The sequence below is a fragment of the Nicotiana tabacum genome, chromosome 11 (genome assembly GCF_000715075.1).
Source record: "Nicotiana tabacum cultivar K326 chromosome 11, ASM71507v2, whole genome shotgun sequence".
Lineage (NCBI taxonomy): Eukaryota > Viridiplantae > Streptophyta > Magnoliopsida > Solanales > Solanaceae > Nicotiana > Nicotiana tabacum.
The window spans coordinates 58,416,127-58,439,914 of record NC_134090.1 but is presented as its reverse complement, the minus strand read 5'-3'; the positions used below and the strand labels follow the sequence as shown (position 1 = coordinate 58,439,914).

The following is a 23,788-nucleotide window of genomic DNA, read 5'->3' as shown; positions in this document are numbered from 1 at the left end:
ACCCTAAGCTCTCTTGGGCGATTTTTCAAAGAAAAGTTCTTCCCCAAATCATAGGTAAACAACTTTTAACTGATTTCTTTCAATCTACTTCATCTTTTTACAAGATTTTATCATAAAATCTAGGGATTTTCATGGGAATTTGGGTGTTTTTGGGTGAAATTTGAGAATTTTGAAATTTGGGGATTTAGACCTCAATTGAGGTCGGATTCCAAAACCAATTGCATATCCGGGCTCGGGGATGAATGGGTAATCGGGCTTTGGTCCGAACCTTGAGTTTTGAGAAAGCGGGCCAGGGGTCGATTTTTGGGTTTTTGGGGAAAATGTTGGGAAAGCTATAATTAAGCATTGGGTGTGAGTTCTTTAGCACTTATTGATGTTATTAAACTAATTATGACTAGATACAAGTGAATTGGAGGTGAATTCTAGAGGGAAAGAGATAGTTGGGGCTTGATTTGTGTCCGTGGAATCGAGGTAAGTGTTTGGTCTAACCTTAGCTTGAGGGAATAGGTGTTGTGCCTTATTTGCTATGTGCTAGTATAGTGTATGATGTATAGGTGTGGTGACGAGTATCAATACGTTGGTGTCAAGCATGTCCGTGAGTCTTAAATTGTGTTCGATGTGATTCTTGATGAGTACTATAAATGCCTAAATTGTTGACTACCCATGTTGAGTAAGACTTATGATCATTTTTTGTAGTATTTGTCTATTGTTGAGCATTGGCTCTAGTTGAGGTTCATTTGTGGAGTTAATTGTTGGGACAAGATTGGTTATAGTTGATTCACTTGTTGGGACGTATTTAATTCTTATTGTTGATTTCCTTGTCGGGATGTATTTATTCTTATTGTTGATTCTCTTGCTAGGATGTTGTTGTTTCCATTGTTTGGGTGAGGAAAGAGTGATAAAGCACGAAGGGTGATGCCGTGCACATTCATACTTTTGGATTTGGTGAGGAAAGAGTGATAAAACACGAAGGGTGATGCCGTGCACATTTACATTGATATTGATGCATATGGTGAGGAAGAGAGATAAAGCACGAAGGGTGATGTCGTGCACATTTCTAATATATATTTGGTGAGGAAGAGCGATAAAGCACGAATGGTGATGCCGTACACATTTCTTTATTGATTGCATAGTGAGGATTGAGAGTAAAAGTACGAAGGGTGATGCCGTGCATTCTTTGCCTACTTGTTGTGATTTCTTGTTGCTATTGATTCAAGCGACGTAATTGTTTCATTCCATTATTTCCATGTTCCCTTATGTTGTTATCCCCTAAAGCATGTTGCCCCTTCCCGTTACTTTTGATTTGATTCTATTACTATTATTCTGTTAGATATTGTTTAACTGTAGGTTATGTTGTTTGTTGTGTCCTAGCCTCGTCACTACTTTGCCGAGGTTAGGCTCGACACTTACTCAGTACATGGGGTCGATTGTACTGATACTATACTATGTACTCTTTTGTGCAGATCCCGATACTGGAGCATACGGACCTTAGTTAGGGGTTGCTGCCTTCAGTCCATCGGAGACTCGAGGTCGTCCTGCAGGCGTTCGCAGGCCTTGGCTTCCCCTTCCTATCTAGTTTCTTTCTGTTCTTTTCTATTTCAGAGACAAACATGTATTTTCTTTGTTCAGACCCTATTTGTAGTATTCGTAGATAGTCTGTGAGATTGTGACACCAGTTCTGGGTGAAGTATTAGAATGGGTTTTGTATTGGTATTAGTTAAACTGTTAAAATTTTGTTCTTACGCATTTCTATTTCCGCTATTTACTTGAATTAACTTGGTAAATTGATAAAGATAAAGACAAAAAGGTAGAATAATCAATAACATTGGCTTGCCTAGCGAGTTCAATGTTAGGCGCCATCACGGTCCCGTCGGTGGGTAAATCGGTTCGTGACAATTAGATTGTTGTTGAACAATGCCACTTTAAAGTAAGTTAAGAGATTAATTACTTGAATTTAAAAGCGGCATTAGAGATAATGAAGCTTTAGCGCGATATTTATGAGTTGTGCGAATTGTCAATTACAGTAGTTTAAGAGAATACTTCTAGTAAATTATCGTAATTGATTGAGAGATAATTGTGGTAAGCAAGAACTCATCATCTTTAGAGAGTGTTGCGGCGAGATTATAGCTAACGTGTAAGGAATTAATCCGACAATTGGAAAATCGTAAACCCTAGATCTTTTCCTTGTTCATTCTTGCTAATTGATAGTTTTTATTATTTTTTCCTTAGTTAAGTAATTTTGTTAATTCACAAATCAATTCTTGAACTCTGAAAGTTGTCTGAGCTTATCATTAGTGATATGAAAAGTTGTAGCAAATAGGTTAGTTCCCTGTGGGATTCGACTCCAGACTCTTGAACCGGATTATTTTTGCAGCGACCGCTTAGTTCTTTTCATAAGGCATAGTTGGGCGTGATCACTTATCATGTTATATCCTCCATTGCTAAATTTACCCTTACATGCCTTATTTGAAGTTGATTGGTTCATGGTTTACCCTTTGTTGCCAAATATACTCATATATGCTTTAATTGGAGTTGTTGCCTCTTTTATTACATGTTATCTCTTCCATTGTGATTTATCCTTACTTGAAATTGTTGTTACATGTTGCCTCTCTTATTATTGGGTTATTCTTATTTGAAATCATTGTTACATGTTATCTATCCTATTGTTGAGTTATTCTTATTTGATATCGTTGTTACATATTATCTCTCTTATTGTTGAGTTATTCTTATTTGAAATTATTGTTACATGTTATCTCTCCTATTTTTGAGTTATTCTTATTTGATATCATTGATACATATTATCTCTCCTATTGTTGAATTATTCTTATTTGAAGCCATTATTACTTGTCATGTCTTTATTGTGATCTTGATCTTCCATTTCATTGTGCTTTTGTAATTCTTTTGTTGATTTACTTGTCGTACTCCGGGGATATTGTTGTTGTTGTGGTACTCAGTGTTGTTGAGGCTGAGGGCTATGTGTGGCTATGGTAGTGAAATTATTTTTAAGGAAATGTGGTGGCATATGGTCACATATGGTGCGAGTTGTTATATTATTTTATGTTTTTGGCACACGTGGTATTGTTGAGAGGATTGTCGGGGTTTTCGCACATGAGTTGTCCATTACGACTGCACTTCAATCTTCTGCGGCCGCACAATTCATGTGTGGTCAGCACTTCAGACAAGGCTTAAGTCTTGGTCATTTTTCACACTCTCTTAACTTTTTAAATTCTTGTTAGTGCGACCAGGTTGTGCGGCCGCACATATTGTGTGCGGTCTGCACTTCTTCTTCAATTACTTCTGGACTTCTTCATCAGATTTGTAGCCGCAGAGAGAATTCTGTGGTCCGCGCTTGCTTTTGCGGACCGCACTTGTGGTCTGCTGTGCTTCTTTCTGTCTTGTGAGTAGGATTTCTTCATAAGAGCCCAAATCTCTAACATTCCTGCAATTTTCACACTTTCATTAGTTTTGGGAACATAAACCAACACTTTCAGACTAAAATAAAAGTAAAAGCTACTAATAAGTGGTCAAAATCCACACTTATCATTCGTGATATTATTATTATTGATATTTACACATATGGCGTGACAAGGCGGGCTATATATGTGGGTTTGTGCATGTGACGAGATAAGGTGGGAATATTATTATGCGCGTGTGGCGAGACAAGGCGGGCATTTGCTTTATTGTTGCGCACGCGGCAAGACAAGAGGGGTTATGCCGGGGATGATTTGTGATGGCCTAGGGGCATTGTTATTGATGATATTTGTGTAGTGATATGCCTACCTTGTGCAAGTCATACATATTACAGTTTTGTTGTGTTGTTTCCTATGTTCCATTCGTTGTCTCTGATATTACTTGTTGACTCGAACTATGATAGAATACTTGCACAAGCATACACCGTAATTGGTCACTCATACCAGTCTAAGAAGATGAACCCTAAGTTTTATTAATCATTTACATGCATTCTTGTATACATGCCTTCTATGTGTGAGTTGTACTATTGGCACGTGAGTTATCCATGCAGATACGAGGTATTAATGGTATTGGCATGTGCATTGTCCATGCAGCACGTGAGTTGTTCGTGTAGATGTGATTTGTAACATGGGCACAAGATGCCAAGTGATTAGGGTTCGTGATTTGGAACTTGTGATTGTGATATGAGGTGTAGTACCTCGGGAAAATTCTTGTATAAACTTTGTGTGAGCAGTTTTTCTATTGGGTTGTTACATGTTTTCCCTTACTTGGTTTTACCGAACTTTAACTATATTCTGCTTACTTACGACGTTATTACATAAACAACATGTGCCCAGTAAGTATTCAGTCTAACCTCGAAGAAGTAGTGACGATGGGTCGAGATCGACACTTACTACGAGCCAATAATAAAAGTACAGAAATTCTAAATAGGCATGAAATACATGAACAATAATAATAACACAATAATAAATGGTTCTCCAGCTGATATTCAATTTAAAAATCTCCAATAAATACATGCTAACATCAACAATTCTAGGGAATTAAATAAATTATAACTTCACAAGTAACATAATAAAAATCAAGTATGATTAGGCTCCGAGTATTAATGAGCACGATTTATGTCGAGATCGTACGGCCCGATCCAGAATAACATGTACACTATTGAGGGACGTGCGGCGTAATCCATAGATGCATCTATATACTGTTGAGGCGTTCGGTCCACTCCACAAGAAGAGAAAGATATTTTATACTCTCCGATTTAAGGGACAATTTTTATTAACGATCAAGTAATCCGCCAAACCTCAAAGTAAGTGAAGTTCGGCCTTTATGAATTCTTTATCAAGTTTCAATATAGTTTAGGCACTTAAATTAACAAGTAGAGTGCAAACAATACAAGTAATTCATGATTTGGGTCCTAAAACTACCTGGACTTAGCATGATTAGTAGCTACACACGGACTCTCATCACCTCGTACGTATGTAGCCCCCACAATAGAAACAAATAGTAATTTAAAACACCTATGGGGTAAATTCCCTCTTACAAAGATTAGGCAAGAGACTTACCTTGTTTTAAAGCTTACTTTCGGCACACAAATTCATTCTAAAGTCTCAACTCAGTGCCGAATAATCTGAAACTAGTCAAATATTATATAAATTAATCAATACATGCTCAAAAGTTCATAATTTAACTATTAGAGTGATTACCCAACCCAAATTGGAAGATTCCTAAAATTCACCCCAAGCCTACGTGCCCGGACTTCGAAAATTTTCGAAGATAAATGTTATCCATAATCTCACGAACTCAAATATATAATTTTTGCCTAATTTCATAATCATTTTCGTGGTTAAATCCCATGTTTATCAAAACCTAAGTTTTTCAACTAAACTCATAATTTTCACAATTTTACATGTTAAAATTTGCCCACAATCTATGTATTAAACTTACATTTGGTAAGAATTACTTACCTTCAATAGATAGGTGAAAAACCCTCTTCAAAGAGCTCCAAAATCGGCCAAGGAAATGAAAAATGAGATAAAATGGCCTAAGTCCCGTTTTTAAAACAAGCTCTGCCCAGGTATTCCTTTTTCGCGATCGCGGAAGAGGCCTCGCGATCGTGAAGGCAAATGGTCCAGGCCCAGAAAGTTTGACCATCGCGAACGCGACCAAGGCCTCGCAAACGTGGAGGCTAGCCTGGCCTGCCCTACGCGAACGCGAAGACCAATAGTGCCACCCAACCAGCTCGCCTTACCCTTCGCGAATGCGGACCCCATCACGCGAACGTGAAGGTTAGTGAGCTCAGAGCTTCGGGATCGTGAGCTCCCTTGCACGAACGCGTAGCACAAAACCTCCCAGCTCAATTCCTTTATCGGGAACGTGTGGCCTTCTCCGCGTTCGCGAAGAAGGAAATCAGAACAACAGATAGCAGACTTTTTTTTAATTCAACTCCGGGTGGTTTGAAACTCACCCGAGCCACCCGGGACCTTGTCCAACTGTACCAACAAGTCCATAAATATAATACAAACCTGCTCAAACTCTCGGAACGCGTAAAACAACATTAAAACTAAGAATCACACCCTAAAATCAAATTAAATCAAATTATGAACTTCAAGTTTTCAATTTGCTCCGAACGCGCCGATTCATATTTAGACTACTCGGAATGGCACCAAATTTTGCATGCAAGTCTTAAACCACCATACAGAATTATTTCCAGGCTTGGAATCACAATTGGACCTCGATAACATCAAATCCTACTTCAAACCAAATTTAAAGAACTTGAAAACCTTCAATGCGCCAACTTCCAATATTAAGCGCCGAAACGCTCCCGCATCATCCGAAACCCGATCCGAACATATGTCCAAGTCCAAGATGATCATGCGAACCTATTGGGACCATCAAATTCCGATTCCGAGGGTATTTACTCAAAACGTTGACTCAAGTCAAACTTAACTATTTTAAGCCAATATTAAGGAACTAAGTATTCTGATTTCAACCCGAACTCTTCCAAACCCGAATTAACCAGCCCCGCAAGTCATAAAACAATAAAAGTACATACGGGGAGTCTAATTTAGGGGAACGAAAATCTAAAAAATAAAACGACCGGTCGAGTCGTTACAATAATTGCAATAATTTTTCCCTTAGATACAACAAAAGCAAAATAAGGTGGGCATAAATGAATAATTTTACAAAATTCAAGGACAAATTTAAACTTTTCTCTCTCTCTCTCTCTCTTTTTCTTCATGTGTTTCACTTATACAACAATTTAATAAGGCAGATAAAAAGGAGAAAGTTTGCCTTTGAATTATATGACATTGAACAGCTTTGGCCCGATTAGACTTTTGATGTTATGTTATCCCTAGCTATTAGCAAAACATTATATTTTTACCCTTGACCCTTATTGTAACTCTAACCTAACGATAATATGAAATAAACCAAGAGTTTGAGGAGTAAATTTTAACCTTCTTGAAGAATAGGACACATGAAGTCGACACATATTACGCTACGCTGGAGCTCTATTAATTGTTAGGATAAATATGAAATAAATTGCTAATGGTAGGATATGAATGTGTCGAAAGTAGAATGAAAGGTAAAATTTTATAATTTTGGTTACGTTTGAATCTTGAATCTTTTCCTTAAATCATGTAGGTTAAAAACGAAGGACTATACGATACATTCGGACAACAATGATATTTTTTCTTGAAACAAAACTTTTCATGGTGGGCGTGAATAACCATTTCACAAAGTGCAAGGGTAGTTTTAAACTTTTTTATCGTTTTTTTTTTCCCCTCTTGGAGTAATAATTTGTTCGGTATACTTCAGTTCATACCAATTCTTTCCAAGAAAAAAGAAAAGAAAAAAGAATCCATCTTTTTTGCCCTTTATACATCCCCCTTCCAATACAAAGTAGGATCCACCTAGGGTTTTCTCTCCCAAAATTTCCTTCGCCTCAAAGAGACACGAATCCAAAGAATCCAATACCCAATCGCCATGACAGGAAAAGCAAAGCCAAAGAAGCACACAGCGAAGGAGTTAGCTGCAAAGGCAGACGCAGCACTGACCAACAGGGGCGGAGGCAAAGCTGGGTTAGCCGATAGGACTGGTATCGAAAAGGGTGGACACGCCAAGCTGGAATGCCCGCTCTGCAAAGTTACAGCACCTGATATCAAGTCTATGAAGATCCATCACGATGCTCGACATCCTAAGATTCCCTTTGATGAAGCCAAGCTCACCAATCTTCATGCCACTGTTGTTGCTGAGCCCAGCAACACCAAACCTAAACCCGGTATCCGTGGCAGTCTCAAGAAGTAAAATAATAATAATAGTCTTTGTGGGTTGACATGAATAATAAATATATTCGAACCCCACGTTTTAGTTTCTGGTGCTGTAATCGTTATCATATGTTTCTTGGCTATATTCAAGTTACTGCTGCTGAGCTTATCCTATGGTTGTGGTTGTTGTTCTGGGAATACTTTGCTTTCTTATATATGTGATTACGTTTTTGATGATATGTTTCCTTGGATTCTAGGTCTCTGATTTTATTTGACAAAGAAAAAGAATAGACAGGATCCTATTGATTGGAACTTGCTGTTGTTTTTGCTTATATATGATGGTTTCCTTCGGAGTTTCTTGGTAGTTTGGTAAGCTGGTGTATTATTGTTGTTGGGAGAGAGCTCTAGGGTCATGACCTTTAATGATTGTGTGTTAGAATTTTATTTTCAGTGCCGTGAGTTTGATTTTTGATGTTAAATAGGGATGATAGTCGTGGGTCTGAATAATTTAGAATTCACGTCTAGTTTCTGTTGCTGTAATTTTATGCCTTCTCAAAAAAGAAGTTTGTGTTCATATCTGGTATTATGTTTTGATGTTTTGTTTGCTTGGATTTTTAGTCTAAGATATAATTTGAACAAAGAAAAAATTGGTTTCTTTACAGAGGAGCTTCTGGAGAAGAGATTAGGAAAGTTTTATACTTGACGAAAGAAGGTACAGGTCTGGCTTTGTTGTTTGTGCTTATGTATGATGGTTTCCGTTGTTCTTTTTTGTTGGGAATTTAATGGCTTCTTAATTAGCTGATATATTGCTATTGCTCTAGGATCATTATCTCTAGTGACTGTAGTGTAATTTGAGTTATTCTTCTGTTTGTATGCTGATATTCTTGAGAGGGTAGCAGATTTTGATGTATTGATTTAGATAATAAGGGAAAAGGGTACTATTAAGTGCTAACCAAAATTGTTCACTATGGCAGAGCATATGAGTCTAGTTAGGTAGTTGCTTTCTATTATCACCAATGTTATTGATGCCGCTTCTGCTTTTGTCTTTGTTTTCATATTGAGATGTGGTCTCTAATCGGGTACAATTTTAGCCAAAGAATAAAAAAAGAAACCGTGGTGATAGAGAGGAAGTTGTTGGAGCAACTTATGTTAGTATTACACACTTAAGAGCTTTTGTAAACTCATGATGTTAGTATTATTATTTCCTTTAAGTTTTTTCATCTTTTGTCATCTTTCCCACATGTTACCCCGTTGGCTCACAATACATTGAAATCGGTTTTGCTGATTGTCACCAAATGTTGAGGAGTTTGTTGGATTTGCTAGACTAGTAAATTGGGTGTGCTTTTGCTTGGTGGAAGTTAGGAGATTGTATTCATCGATGCTGAGTGCTGGATTAGAAGAACCAAAGCCATGCTTTCAGCCACTATGTTTTCCCTGTTTATGTTAAATTTACTGCCTTTTTGTGTCCCCTGTTTTGTTAACTTTGCTCACTGGGGTGCAAATTGTCAAAGCATAAAGTTATCGGATTTGTGTGTGTGCACCTGCACCACATGCTTAGATTGTGAGTTCCAATCTTTGGTATGCCTCAGCACCTAGGACACTGATAGTTGTTTACATTATGCATATACGTAAAGTTTGGACTATGAAAAGGATTGGTCTCTGATTTAAGCCTGCTTACCAAGTTTCTGTTAATTACATTACATGATAATCTTTAGATTGTAATTGCCTACCTTTCATCATTGCTTAAAGGTTCTTATTGAAAGTCAACATGCATGTTTATGTCTCTATTGATTTCTGTCGGTTAAATAGTAGCAAGTAGTTTGAAGATGAGCAAACTGAAATCAGTATAATGATGTTCATTTTCCTGTTAAGACAGAGGCCTAGCCTCTTCTGTTGTTGATTTTACGTATGTAGGTGCCTCATGTATCACTGTAGAGAATTGGTGGTATTTTAGCTACTTAAGGATGATAGAATGGTCAATCCATGAAGTTGATTTTGGGTTATCCAAAGTGTTTAGCTGCTCTTAGGATGTTGACTAATGAGTCATTTTTTTAATATGCTTTTTGGTTTGACGCTATCTTATGCATTCGTCTTGAATATGGAGGCCATGTATGGTTTTGATGTAAGACATGGGTACTAAAGATAGGAGTCTGTCTTCTTCAGGTAATCTATTCAGTTTGCCAGTTATGCACCTGTTTCCTATTGCAAGTTCTACTTATTGCAATGTGGTATACTTGTGGTGTATGTGTTGTGGCTGCAAGTTGTGTCCTAATGTTTTTCCTTTTCGAGTGGAATCAATTTCCTATCGTATGTCCAGCCGCTGAGGTTCTCTCAGTTTTCTTCTCCTATCACATTTGTTTGTTGTCATGAGAACTTTTGTGTCATCATGTTGTTAGGTACAGTTCCCTGGTTGACTTGTGTGTATACATTTTTTATACACCGTGGTTCATTTTTTTCAAAATGCTTTTATCTTTTCCAAGTCCTTGTGTACATGAGTGAGCCGAGAGTCTATCGGAAACAGCCTCTCTGTCCTTCCAGGGGTAGGGGTAAGGTTGTGTATATCTTATCCTCTCCAGACCCCACTTGTGGAAAACTACTGGGTTTATTGTTGTTGTGTAGATGAGTGATAGTTTAAGTTCAAATCTCCCAAAGGTTGTAGATCTCTTAACTCGAACTTTCATGTTGCTTAGTTATGTTAGACTTGATTGTGATGAGGCACGAGAATCGTCATGTTCCATATAAACTTGTTATCGCAGCTACTGCAGATGCTCATTTTATCAACTCTTTCTTGAAGTAAGTTAAAGTTCATCGGTTCTTTTGTGTGCCCTTTAACATTTATTCTTCTCATATACATAGGGAAAAAGAGTGGTAGTTTATTTTTCATTTATTCATGCCAAACCATGTGAATTTGATGTCTGTTAACTTTGCACCCGCCTTTCTTTAGTTTTTGTATTTATCTTTAAATCATACTCCAACGAATTGTTATTTCATTTCTCTATTTGTGTAATAGTTTGGAATGTCTTTTCTTCTTAGAACAACTCTTTTTTGCATTAAAAAAAAACTATTCACTGAAAAGCTAGTCAGATTGCAAAACGCGTTCAAGTGTCACCTTATTTATTATGTTTTATAAGCAGATAATGAAATACAGATTGAGTGATAGACTGTATATTCAAATTCGACCTCTCGCTTCTTTCTTTTTTCATCGGAGAAAAAAAAAGATTTCATGGGTTAAAACAACCTAGTGAAAGATAAAGTGAACTTGTATGTAGTGGTATACATAGGTTAGGTTGGTTCAGATTATTTAATTACCAAATCAAATCAATTGTCTCGGATTTTTAAATTTACAAACCAAATCAACCCAACAAAAGTCGGGTTTTTGAATCACGGTTTTTCTCGAATTTTTCGGGTTTTTTTCCGACAAAATTTTCATAGCATAAAATTTATAATTTGTGCTCTAATATTTCTTAGGTCCTAGAAAGATAAAACTATATAAGATGTTATCCAATAAAATAATACAAAATAATGTGAGATAAGTCATAATTATACTAAAATACTCAACAAATCGCGTAAGATAAATATTGTTAATTAATAAGTCATAATAAAAATAAACATAATCTAAAAGTATTAAGTCATGTTAAAATAAGTATGACTAATAAATACTAAGTATTAATTACATGCTAAATAATATTAAAAGTGAGTTATACATTTTCACTATCTAAATCAATGTGAAACTAAAAAAATAAATATCCAATACTATTGTCATTTCTAGTATTGAATTGAATTTTTTTTGTCACATTAGTATTGATTTAGTTTTGCTTTGGGTTTTATTTGAGTTACTAACTTTTGTGGGCTATAAAACATATTTGATCATTCAAAAGTTCTAAGTCCAAGCTTGAAATAATATATTAAAAGAGAAAACTATTAAAGAGTTTAAATTATATTTATAAATCACATTACAATAATTATTTTTATATATAAAATATTTTTAACACTTGTCTACATGTAATGTCGCGTTGGTTTTGTTTCGATTTGACTTTTTTTAGTTAAAACCAAACCAAACCAATTATGGTCGGGTTTTTTTTTCTAACACCAAACCAAATCATAGTCGGATTTGTTTCCTCGGTTTGACTCTATCAGTTTGGTGCGGTTTGTCGGTTTCCTTTGTACACCCCTACTTGTATGTATATATATACACGTAAGTTATATTGACATTTTGCTTTTGTTTGAACCATTTGATAACTCATGCAGTGAAAAATTTCAATTAAAAAAGATGTCTTTGCTACAATGGGAGTTAACGACAATGCAATTGAATCCTGAAACTTGAAATCTCCTTCGTCGTTGAAAATAATGGTTGAGAACCACCTTATATTAATTGATTTTTTCAAATAAAAAAGTGAATTTTTGAAGTGAGAGCTTTCTTTTTTCTTTTTAAATACAGTAATATTCTTTTCTTCTTGGGGAATGGTCGGTAACTCTAGACAGAAAGAGGAGCAAAAGAAAACAAGATTATCTTCTTTCTTGGCAGTTTGCTCAAAGAAGTTCCTTCAAAAACATGAAAACTGGAAAAAAGATTTTTACATGAAATCAAAAAGGATGATCGTCTGAAACTAAAGATCAGATCATCTACCAAAAATATGTTGAAGACCATCCTCTCATTCCCCCCCTTTTTTTGGTAACATGTTATCTCTTTAGAGAGCCTAAAAAAACAAAGACCAGTATCAATTAAGGTCTTCTAAGATGGAAAATTGTCCATAATTTGGCCACAAAATACTGCAGATGATGCTCCATTTTGATGATCACACAAATATAATTTTCATTCTTGAACTCTTCATTGCCTTTCACTAGTCTCGAACTTTTGTTGTTGTCGTGAATATATATACTTTTGATCCTCACCAGCATTAAAATGAAATCCAGCAAGAGGAGGCACAATATTAGGGCCAAAGGGAAGACTCATTGGCAGTGGGAATTCAGGCATCTGCAAAGGATTCGGGCTCAAAAGGAAAGAAGCGTAGGACAAAGGGCTGCTGCGTAAATTAGTTGGGAATTTCAGGTCATATATAGATGAAGCAGCTCCTATTCTTACATAGTCAAAGGGCTTTCTATTACAATCTTGAACCTGCATTCCTGAATTGGAAACTTTATGGGGTTTTGAAGTAGAAGTTAAAGCTTGGTTTCCAGAAATAGCACAGTTTGTCTTGTTTGCTGAAGGCACTTCATGGTTATGTTTTCCTTCATATGTTGTGATGACTGACTTTAGGTTATCTGGAGCCCTTTCCACATGCTTTCTTACTGGACATCCTGCACTTGTGCATTTGTAATAGCTCCTATACAAGAAAAAATATGACTTTATGTTTTATTATAATAGTGTATTAATGACTGATAAAATATTAGATATATAAAGACTTGAACAAATAAGCATAACTATGTTTGTCCAAAAATAGATATATACCTGGGATTTGGATTTCCCTTAACAACTTTTTGGCCATATTTTCTCCAGCGATAACCATCATCAAGAATATCGATCTCGCTCTCTATCTGGACAACTACTCTTGGTTCTCTTGCTGTCCTCGACGATAAACTCGTTTCAGCTGAGTAAAATTCTCTCCTCCTAAGGCCAATCAACAATTTAGACACACAGACAAACATGTACACACACAACGGGTTTAGTAATCTAAAGATAGCAAGTTATCTTTGTATAACAGATACTGATATTATAAAAATTCTTATACATAAATTAGTGAGATGAAAAAAAGATACCTTCTTTTATGGTCAAATGCATAATCATCAACATCATCACCAAGCGAAGTGCTCCCTTCAGTAGCTCTATCTTCGTCTTCATCATCACGACTAGCAAGCGTAGAAGAAGGCTCAGGAGTAGCTGATTCAAACGCATTCATATTGGTGTTTTGATAATTTAACATTAATGAATCAGAGACATCTGTCAAAACAGATGCAGAGGATGTTCTGTCCAGACCTGAAGGAGCTCTAACATCCTTATTTCTTCCAAATTGCCAACTATTTGATCCACCAATATTTCCTTCACTCATTTCTCCCAAACCATAGGCAGTTGAACTCATTGTTGCACGTCGAGGAGGCTGAGATTTATGATGATTATGTGCGCCTTTGTACACAATTTCTGTTATCTGTCCATCTGGAGAACGTTCAACTTTTTTCTTAACAGGGCAATTTTGTTGAGTACATTTGTAATAACTCCTTGGAAATTCACTCCCTTTTACATGTTTCTGCCCATATTTTCTCCAAGTGTATCCATCATCTGAACCGTTAGGAGTAATATTATTACTTCTTTGCTCATATTGGTTTGCTCTTCTGGTGCAATTTCCTGACTCATGAATATTTGTTAAGCCAATGCAGCTCATGTTTTGTCCAACATTTGTTTCTCGGCTGCAGTTCTTTAAGGCAGTCGCTTTTGGAGATTCCACTGGGAATTCAAAATGATCTCTTGCTATCTGCATTCAGAGGAAATATATATTGAAGTTTGAGAAATGAAATAGCAAGATATTATATCAATCAAATTACTCCATGCAACACTATAATCAATTAAGAGTGATCCAATTTAATATAGTAAGTGATGCAACACATCTTAAATCAGTGTCTCATAGCGATTGCAGGTAAAATATTTGAGTACCTACTGTTGCGCAACGCCCTCCTGATGTTCTTTGGAAGGGCAACGTAAGCTAAGCAACCGATGTCAGTGCGGTTGTTGTCCGCCAATGAGGTCCCCTCCGCACGCTAGACTAGATTGTCAGTGTTGTGTGGGAAAACCAATGTCACGAGCAATTGCGGAAGCTGAGAGAGAATTGGGTTTTGAATGATGATGATGATTATATTGATGAATGAAAGCTGATTACAAAAGATGCAGTGTCGAGGGGGAGAGACACCAGTACAGAAAATTGATTGCTTGAAAATGTTTGATTGCTTGATCCCCCCTAATAATGCTTAAAAAAAAACCAAAGTTACATGACTTTCCCTAATAAAGCTATAGAAGCAACTGAATGAAAATGATGTAAACTAGCCTATAATTACAATGAAAAGGACTTAGTTTATTACAATGTAGAAGCAAGTCTGATGGCAGCAACTTTGTCTTGCGGGTCAGGGTCTGCGCGCGCGGTGCTGTTAGCGCGCGCGACACTTGTTGTGTTTGCCTGAGGCTGGGCGCTGGTGCTTGGTATCAAGGTCTGTGCACGAGGCGCTGCTGGAATGGGCCTGCAGCTGGGCGCTGGCGAGGCATCAGGATCTGCGCGCGCGGCATTGTCAGTGTGCGCGACGTTGTTGTCATTGGCCAGCCGCTGGGCGCTAGCGAGAGGCATCGGTGGGGTGACAGAGGCGCATGCGTGCTTGTCACTTGGTGCAACCAAGACCACGGGGCCAACCATGGTGCTAGGCATTATGAGGCTTGCTAGGCCGCCATGGGGCGCGACCAAGGGGTCATGGGACGTGTCTGGAAAGCAGCCCATGGAATTCTTCCCCACTTGAGTTGGCACCGTCCTCGGAGCCATGTCAGGGTAATGATGATGATGATTGTTCTGGTGGTTGATGGTTGGGAAGTTTGCGCCCCTATGTTCTTTGAGCTTGCTTTGGTAGCGATACAATGATTTCATGTGGCTGACATGAAAGACTGGATGGATCTTCCACCAGGATGGAGTTTTCACCTGGTATGTGGACTTCCCAATGCGTTTTTCAATGGGCAAGGGCCCGATGTATTTTTGTTGCAGGGGAGGGTCATGGGTCCTCTCTGCAAACAAGTATCGCTTTGGGATGCATAGCATTACTTTGTCCCCTGCTTGATGATGGGCAAAGCAGATTATGTTCGGTGAAACTTTTTCCCCGCTCTTGGGCTTTGACGAGATAGCTCCGCACTATCCCCATGTTGCGCTCCCATTCGCTCGAGAAGTTGGCAGCTCGAAGAGATTTCAGCCTGGTTGAAGCATTCACCATTTGCGGGAGAAGCAGTTGCTGTCCAGTAACAATTTCAAAAGGGCTTTTGTTTGTATGTTGGCTCTTTTGAGAATTGAAACACAGTTGAGCAGCATCCAAGAGCCTCACCCAATGCTTCTGGGACCCGGTTGCAAAGTTGCGGATATATTCCTCCAACATGTCATTGAACCGGTCTGTCTGGCCATCCAATGGTGGATGGATGTCTGAGTTGTGACTCAGTGTCGACCCAAAGCACCTGAAGAGATGGGTCCAAAAGTTGCTAGTGAAGCGTCAGTCGCGCCCACTAACAATGTCTTTGGGCAGGCCCCAATGTTTGACAATGTGCGAGAAGAAGAGTCAAGTTGTATCTTCTGCTGAGATGTTTCGCGGGGCTGCTATGAAGGTTGCATAGACTGATCTATGACAACCAAGATGGATGCAAGATTACCGACTTGGGGCAATTCCGTGATGAATCTGAGGGAAACACTTTCCCATGGTCTCTAAGGGACATGTAATGGTTGCAAGGGTCCTGTCTGTGATGAGTGATCCGATTTGTCCTCGTGGCATGGCTGACAAGTCTTCACACACTGAGGAGCGTCACCAGTCTTTTGAGGCCGATGACATGATGGTTGATTGTTGTTGCAAAGGGTAGCCAGAACCAAGGGTTCATGTCTGTTGGCTATCTTCTCCAACTGCATGGCCGAGATGTTTCTAGCGGCCATCTTTATGGGAATGCACGGTATGGTGTAGGGCTTAGCCCCGTTTTCTCCCATCATTAGGAGCATGTTGGCATATGGTACCAGTGTGGTGTTAGTTTGCCTTATGAACTCCAAACCCACTATTATGCCGAAGTCATCTATGATTGAGATGTGCAGGTCGATGTTTCCTTTTTATGGGCCGATTTTCACTGGGACATCTGTAGCTGTTCCACCCAATGTCTGGGGTGGCGAGTTGATAGCCTTGACGCGGCCTTTACTCTTTTGCACAACTAGAACCCAGGCGCTCTACCTGAGTTGAAGCCAAGTAGTTGTGGGTAGCACCTGTGTCTATCAATGCGTGAATGGGCTTGTTGTTCACTTTCAATTCGACGAACATTAGGGTCCTCGCTTGGTTAGGAGGCCTCTCGTCCATCTTTTCCTTCCCTTTATTGGTGATTGGGCTTGAGATTTTCTTAGGAGGATATGCACTTGTCCCCGCTAAGGTATGTGGTATAGAGCCAACAATTGCATTGAAGGCGCCTACCTGGTCTTCTTCTGATGTGTCTGATGCATCTGACTCATCCTCGACAGTTTGATGAGCATTGATCTTTATGTTTAGGCATTCATTGTTCCAATGTGCCCCGCCGCAATGACGACATTCTAAGGGAGGCTTTCTCCCCTGATTGTTGTTGATGGATGCAGCACTGTTGCTGCTGGAGGGAGGAGTCTTGGTTTTGGATGCACTCCGATCTCCCCCACTTTTGCTTGGGCCACTATTGCTGGGATGGTTCCCGTTGAATCCCCCTCGGACAGGCGGCTGAGGCCTGTCGTTCTGAGTTCCCAAGTGATAATCGCCAAGGCATTCTGCAGCTTAAATGGCCTTGGGCAGGGTATCTACCCGTTGTCTCTGTAGTTCCATACGAGCATGAGGTTTCAAACCTTCTATGAATGTGAAGAGTTTGTCTTTGTCCCCCATGTCGCATATGTTTAGCATGAGTGCGGAGAATTTGCGCACGTACTCCTGCACTGACCTGGTGTGGCGGAGCTCCCATAGCTTTCTCCTTGCATTGTATTCCACATTTTCGGGGAAGAACTGCAGGCGTATGGCTGCCTTCAATTCATCCCATGTCTGGAGAGTATCTTCACCGGCCCTGATGGCTTCGTATTTGACCCGCCACCAAAGTTTGGCATCGCCCTGAAGATACATGACAGCAGTTGCTACCTTTTTGGATTCTTCCAAATGGCCCATGGCATCGAAGTATTGTTCGATGTCGAAGATGAAGTTTTCCATTTCTTTAGCATCTCGGGATCTGTCGTATGGCTTTGGCTCCGGTATCTTAAGGTTTTGTGGAATGGGGGTGAGGTATGATGCACCCCTGATGTGGTTGTCGCCTCCTCGAAGTGGGCTCTGTAAGGCAGCATTGACAATGTTGAGCTGGCCTGTCAAGTCGTCTATGGTTTGCTGCATGGCAGTTAGTCTGTCTGCCTCTTGTTCCCGATGGGCTAAATCGTTGGCACGCTCCTGTTGGAGGTCCTCAAATTTGCCATAAATATTGGCAGTTTCAGTGTCTACCGTTTGCCGGTCATCCTCAGAGTCACGACTGATGTTTGCAATGTCATTTTTCGCCTGCCGTATTCTGCGGTCCAGGTCGTCCAACCTTTGCACTAGGTTGTTGTTTTTATCATCCACCGTATCCACGATGGGTCGTAATTGGTCAACCGTCTCTTCTAGGGATGCTAGGCGTTCCCCATGATTCACCATGGTCAGAAATGGTGATGATGGCAAATGTGTTCCCTTTTCCGATGTCGAGCCTAGGCTCTGACACCAACTGTTACGCAACGCCTTCCTGATGTTCTTTGGAAGGGCAACGTAAGGCTAAGCAACCGATGTCAGTGTGGGTGTTGTCCGCCAATGAGGTCCCCTCCGCACGCTAGACCAGATTGTCAGTGCCGTGCGGGAAAACCAATGTCACGAGCAATTGCGGAAGCTGAGAGAGAATTGGGTTTTGAATGATGATGATGATTTTATTGATGAATGAAAGCTGATTACAAAAGATGCGGTGTCGAGGAGGAGAGACACCAGTATAGAAAATTGATTGCTTGAAAATGTTTGATTGCTTGATCCCCCCTAATAATGCTTAAAAAAATAAACCAAAGTTATATGACTTGCTCTAATAAAGCTGTAAAAGCACACTGAATAAAAATGATGTGTACTAGCCTATAATTACAATGAAAAAGATTTAGTTTATTACAATGTAGAAACAAGTTTGATGGCAACAACTTTGTCTTGCGGGTCAGGGTCTGCGCGCGCAGTGCTGTTGGCGCGCTCGACACTTGTTGTGTTTGCCTGAGGCTGGGCGCTGGTGCTTGGCATCAGGGTCTGTGCACGAGGCGCTGCTGGAATGGGCCTGCAGCTGGGCGCTGGCAAGGCATCAGGATCTGCGCGCGTGGCATTGTCAGTGCACGCGACGATGTTGTCATTGGCCAACCGTTGGGCGCTGGCGAGAGGCATCAGTGGGGCGACAGAGGCGCATGCGCGCTTGTCACTTGGCGTAGCCAAGACCACGGGGCCGACCATGGTGCTAGGCATTATGAGGCTTGCTAGGCCGCCATGGGGAGCGACCAAGGGGTTATAGGGCGTGTCTGAAAAGTAGCCCATGACACTACACATGTTCGACTGTGTAGTTATGCAAATCTTACTCCTATCTTATGTGAGGTAGAGAGACTGTTTCTAACAGACTCTTGGCTCAAGAAATGCATTTTCAAAATAAGTTTGAAAAATACAAGCTAAGATAAAAATACTAAAGAAAAGAAAAACATGACAACAAAAATATATAGTAAAGGTAACTAAAGTGAAAGAAATAACAGTAAATTAAATAATAATAATAATAATAATAATAATAATAATAATAATAATAATAATAATAATAATAATAATAATAATAATAATAATAATAATAATAATAATAATAATAATAATAATAATAATAAGAAGAAGAAGAAGAAGAAGAAGAAGAAGAAGAAGAAGAAGAAGAAGAAGAAGAAGAAGAAGAAGAAGAAGAAGAAGAAGAAGAAGAAGAAGAAGAAGAAGAAGTAAAAAAAAAAAGTATAAGTTAAATGGGACCCTAATCTTCAACCTTCATGCTCTCCTATATATCTACGATCATGTCCTCATAAGCTGAAGATGTGTCATGTTCTGTCTAATCACCTCTCCCCAATTCTTCCTCGGTCTACCTCTACCTCTCATCAGACTTATCAATGTCAATCTCTCGCACATCCTCAATGGGGTATCTGTGCTCCTCCTCCATACATGCCCAATCCATCTCATCCTCGCTTTCCGCATCTTGTCCATCACGGAGACCACTCCCACCTTGCCTAGTATATCTTCGTTCTTAATCTTATCTCTCCAATATATCCACACATCCATTTAAGTATCCTTATTTCCGCTATTTTCACCTTCTGAACGTGTGAGTTCTTGACTGGCCAATACTCTATCCAATACAACGTAGCTAGTCTAACAATCACTCTATACAGCTTACCTTTAAATCTTGGTGATACATTTTTATCACATAGGACATGGGATGCGAGTTTCCCTTTTTCCATTTAACACTCGCATAGTAATATTATAAAATCTTTATTAAAAAGGAAGGAAAGAAAGATTATTGCCTACTTTTTAATTAACTGTATAAATTTTGTAAACTTTTAATTAAACTATTTAAATTTTTATATTAGCAAATAATTTGTTTACAATAACATCCAAGATATTGCGAACATATGGCTAATATTTGATTAACTTGAGTTAATTCTTATCAATATTAAAAATCTTTGAGGCCTCAAAATTTTGAAAGCCTAAGGCAAAAGCTTTACTAGCCTAGCTTCCTCTTGAGCCGTCCCGGAATTTACACTACCCCAATATTATTCAAATTAGATAATTTCCTCTACTCTCATGCATGATTGCAGGTCCTTACTCAGCAAGCTCACTAATTAACATATTAATCACAACTATAGAGGAAGAAAAAGTAGGGCACCAGCTAGCTAAATATGGCAGTAGGACGCACAAGAATAATATTTAATTTTTTAGTTCCTGTCTATTCGTCTGCTGAAAAAAAAAAGGATAGTAATCAAGTAAGGCCAAATGTAGTATAATTAGTAAAACTGTTTTCCAAGTATTTTTATCGACTTCTATTAATGTAGTTAGTACAAGTAGGTTGTAATTAACGCGTAAGTATTACAAGAAAAATCTCAAACGTCGATTATTGGTAGAATTCTTGTTTGTTGAACATGTTCTACGTTAGAACTAATCTCAAAAATCCTAATTTCACCTTCTGAAAATAAAGGACTTTTTCTATATCTATATCTATGCAACTAGTTCTTTCACTTACTTTCAAATTCATCCATCTTACTTACTCAAAAGCTTTGAATATTCTACTTGCTTCTAGCTTTGGACACCTAGCTCTGCCATAAATAGAAAAGCGTATATACAAAGCTAGCCTTAATATAAGATTGTTTGTACCTGAGGAGTACTCTTCATTCTGTTTTCTTGATTGATATTGGAGAAGTGAAAGCTTCCAGTGGTTGGAGATTGTGGTGCCTATGAAGATAACAACAAGTATAGTCAGATATCTCTATAACAACATTCTTATATAACAACACTTCACTATAAAAGTTAAGTTTCTTTCGGAACAAATGTCATGTTTTGCTATAATATATGTTCTTTATAACAACAATTCGCTATATCATCTAAAAATATTCGAAACAAATAACGATGTTATGGAGAGGTTTGATTGTATATATATAATTAAGCTGGAAATAAAATTTCAATTGAGAATTTAAGCGTTTAAGAAATTCTGAAATTGCAGTTTGATTTATTAGTGTACGTTGTTGCAACTCCACCATACATTTCCTGAAATCACTCAAAAAAGTTAAGACGAGATCTTTTAGCAATTTATCCATAACAAATAAAAGTGGATTTGCTCTCATTTGACTAATTTGCTATTACCAAAAAAATAACCATCTTAAACAGTTTGTATTAGAGAATCTAATAATCACAGTGAAAATAAACGTAACATCAATAAGTTATGTTTATTTTTGGCTAACAAATCGAATACTATGTTTTTTCTCAACAAGTTTCCAGCAATATAGGGGACTATTTCAATGGATTAAACAATCGCATTTTACAAGGACGTCTCACCTGAAAAATCTCAACTGCATGATTTGAGCATCTTGCAAAAGTGATTAGTACAGTTTGTAACCTGAATTTATGGATTAAATATTCAACTTCATTGGATTTAATTTTCTTTTCCATTTATATTTTTTTTTTCCTCACCAGCTTCTTAGTTTCCAAATGGAGCGTAAGAGTCGAGCTAAAAATAGTATAAACTGAAACTACTTTGTAATCCGATGTGTTACAAGCAGCTTTTACAACTGAAATTAGAAGAATCTTTTCTCATTTGTCCCTAATTAGCAAATCTTGAATACACGTAAACATGATTGAAGAAACAAAAGTCTCCAACAAATTTGCATGGACTACTTGGGAGAAATATAGTAAATACAAATGATTTGGATTGCTTCCATAGTATTTTTATCAACAAGGTTATTTATTTCATTTTCATTTTACAGTTTAATACTTTATTACAAGGATATAACTTATATACTGTGACGGTATAAATTTATTTTATACTAGTAGTGTTTTTAATATGTTTTATTTTTCAAGTTACTTATTCTACTTAATATGTACTTAGGAGTAAAATTATTCTACGCCTTTAATGTATACAAGTTAAACTCTTAATTATCACAATTCAATTTTAGATTAACAAACATCACCTGACATGCACCTTTAAGCAGCTTTATACATACATCACATTTTCATGCAATTTCACATTCAAGAATTTCTAAAAGCTAGAAAAGACTTTTAAAGAAAATTAGAGAGACCATTTAAGTACCAGTGAATTTGGGAGCATAACAGGAGAGTCGAGCAATGCTGCCGGAGTTAGTCCCGGAGGTATTGTCAGAAAAGTTGGCCGAGCCGTTGGCGGCGACATCTCCGGCATACTTGTAGTTGTAACCCTAAACCGGGCTATACTAATGGTAGACGCATTGAAACCACATTTTGCTGCCCGGCGCTCCGCAATGCTACTGCGCTTATTATTATTATTGGGAAATAAACTCCCATTTTCTGTATTTCCACTTCTTTCTTCAATTTTTACATCACTTTCTTGAGTATCTAACATTGTTTCTGAGTCCAAATTTCCAACAATTTGAGAATTCCAGTCATCAGTAGGCTCTCCAATATTTCTTTCCATTTTGTTTGGAAAAAGGAAACAGAAGAAGTCTACTCACATGCAGGAGCTACAGTTCTCGCCGAATCCAGTAATTTGGATTCAATTTTTATATTTGTTTTAGTTCATTTGCAAGAGAGAAGGCGTAGAAAGTCAGTTCACTAGCAGTTTCATTGGCCCTTTTGAACCCTAGCTTCTCCTTCGATCTTAAAAAATTTACTTAATATATATGTATAAATAATTTATTCAGAATCAAGAAAGCTCCTTTTATTAAAATTCAAAAAACATAAACTCAAAATTCTAGTACTGGCTCTGTTTACATGTTTATCTAAACAAACACAGTATCAATCATGACCCCGAAAACCTTAATTAGGTTTTTACTCCCCCATTGACATTGTGTTTGATTTTTCTTTAAATTGAAGGAGAGAAAATCAAAATATTCCTTTTTAAAAAAAGAAAATTTACAAAATCAAGCCACAAAAACATTGCATCACTCCAAAAGAAAAATAACTCTCAAGGATCCTTCATGTCATCTTTCTTGTAGAATCCTAAGAATAATTTTCAGACAAAAAATGAGAAGCTTAAAATATAGTGTATGAATATCCAAATAACTCAAACCCCACTAAATGAAATGTTTCCCTTTATTTGAAAGAGAGAAAACATGAGGAGAGAGATGAGACTATTAAAAATAAGTGGCTTCTATTATTCTTGTTTGATAGTGTGAGAGAGAATGAGAGAGTGATGCAAGGATTTTTATTAAGTTTTTTGTTTATAAAAGAGAAAGCTTTAATGAATCGTGCATAGGGCTATGGAGTTGTAGAAAGTGTTTCGCTGGCGAGGAAAATGGGAAGTCTATGGTTTGCCGGCAAAATTGAAAAAAGAGGTTTTAGAAAGCTGCGGAAGAGAAGGCCATGTTCTAGAATCTAAACTTCATATGCATTAAAAATTAAAAATTAAAAATTTACCACGTTTATATAATTTAATTAATTTGTTGGACAACTCCAATAATATCCAAATGTGTAAACAATACATGTTTTCTCTCGCCAAGAGCCTTTCAATAAAATTAGTGAAATTAAAGTCAAATTTTTATAAAATTCCTTATACTTGCAAGAAAAGTTAGTATTGGCATTTTTCCCGTACT

At 37.8% G+C, this 23,788-nt stretch overlaps 2 protein-coding genes across 2 annotated transcripts; one reads left to right on the top strand and one right to left on the bottom strand.

Annotated features, from left to right (window-relative positions):
- Window positions 1–7,309: 7,309 nt before the first annotated feature.
- Window positions 7,310–7,973, top strand: LOC107786661 (protein METHYLENE BLUE SENSITIVITY 1-like). The gene has a single exon (XM_016608177.2). It carries the CDS (start codon window positions 7,456–7,458, stop codon window positions 7,774–7,776), a length of 321 nt encoding a protein of 106 aa, XP_016463663.1. The 5' UTR covers window positions 7,310–7,455; the 3' UTR covers window positions 7,777–7,973.
- Window positions 7,974–12,233: 4,260 nt separating this feature from the next.
- LOC107786660 (putative WRKY transcription factor 4) lies at window positions 12,234–23,435 on the bottom strand. The gene is made up of 5 exons (XM_016608175.2): window positions 22,312–23,435; window positions 20,883–20,960; window positions 13,494–14,203; window positions 13,186–13,344; window positions 12,234–13,060 (listed from the first exon to the last, which is right to left on the bottom strand). The coding sequence occupies exons 1-5, from the start codon at window positions 22,669–22,671 to the stop codon at window positions 12,565–12,567; spliced, it is 1,803 nt and encodes a 600-aa protein (XP_016463661.1). The 5' UTR covers window positions 22,672–23,435; the 3' UTR covers window positions 12,234–12,564.
- Window positions 23,436–23,788: the final 353 nt, after the last annotated feature.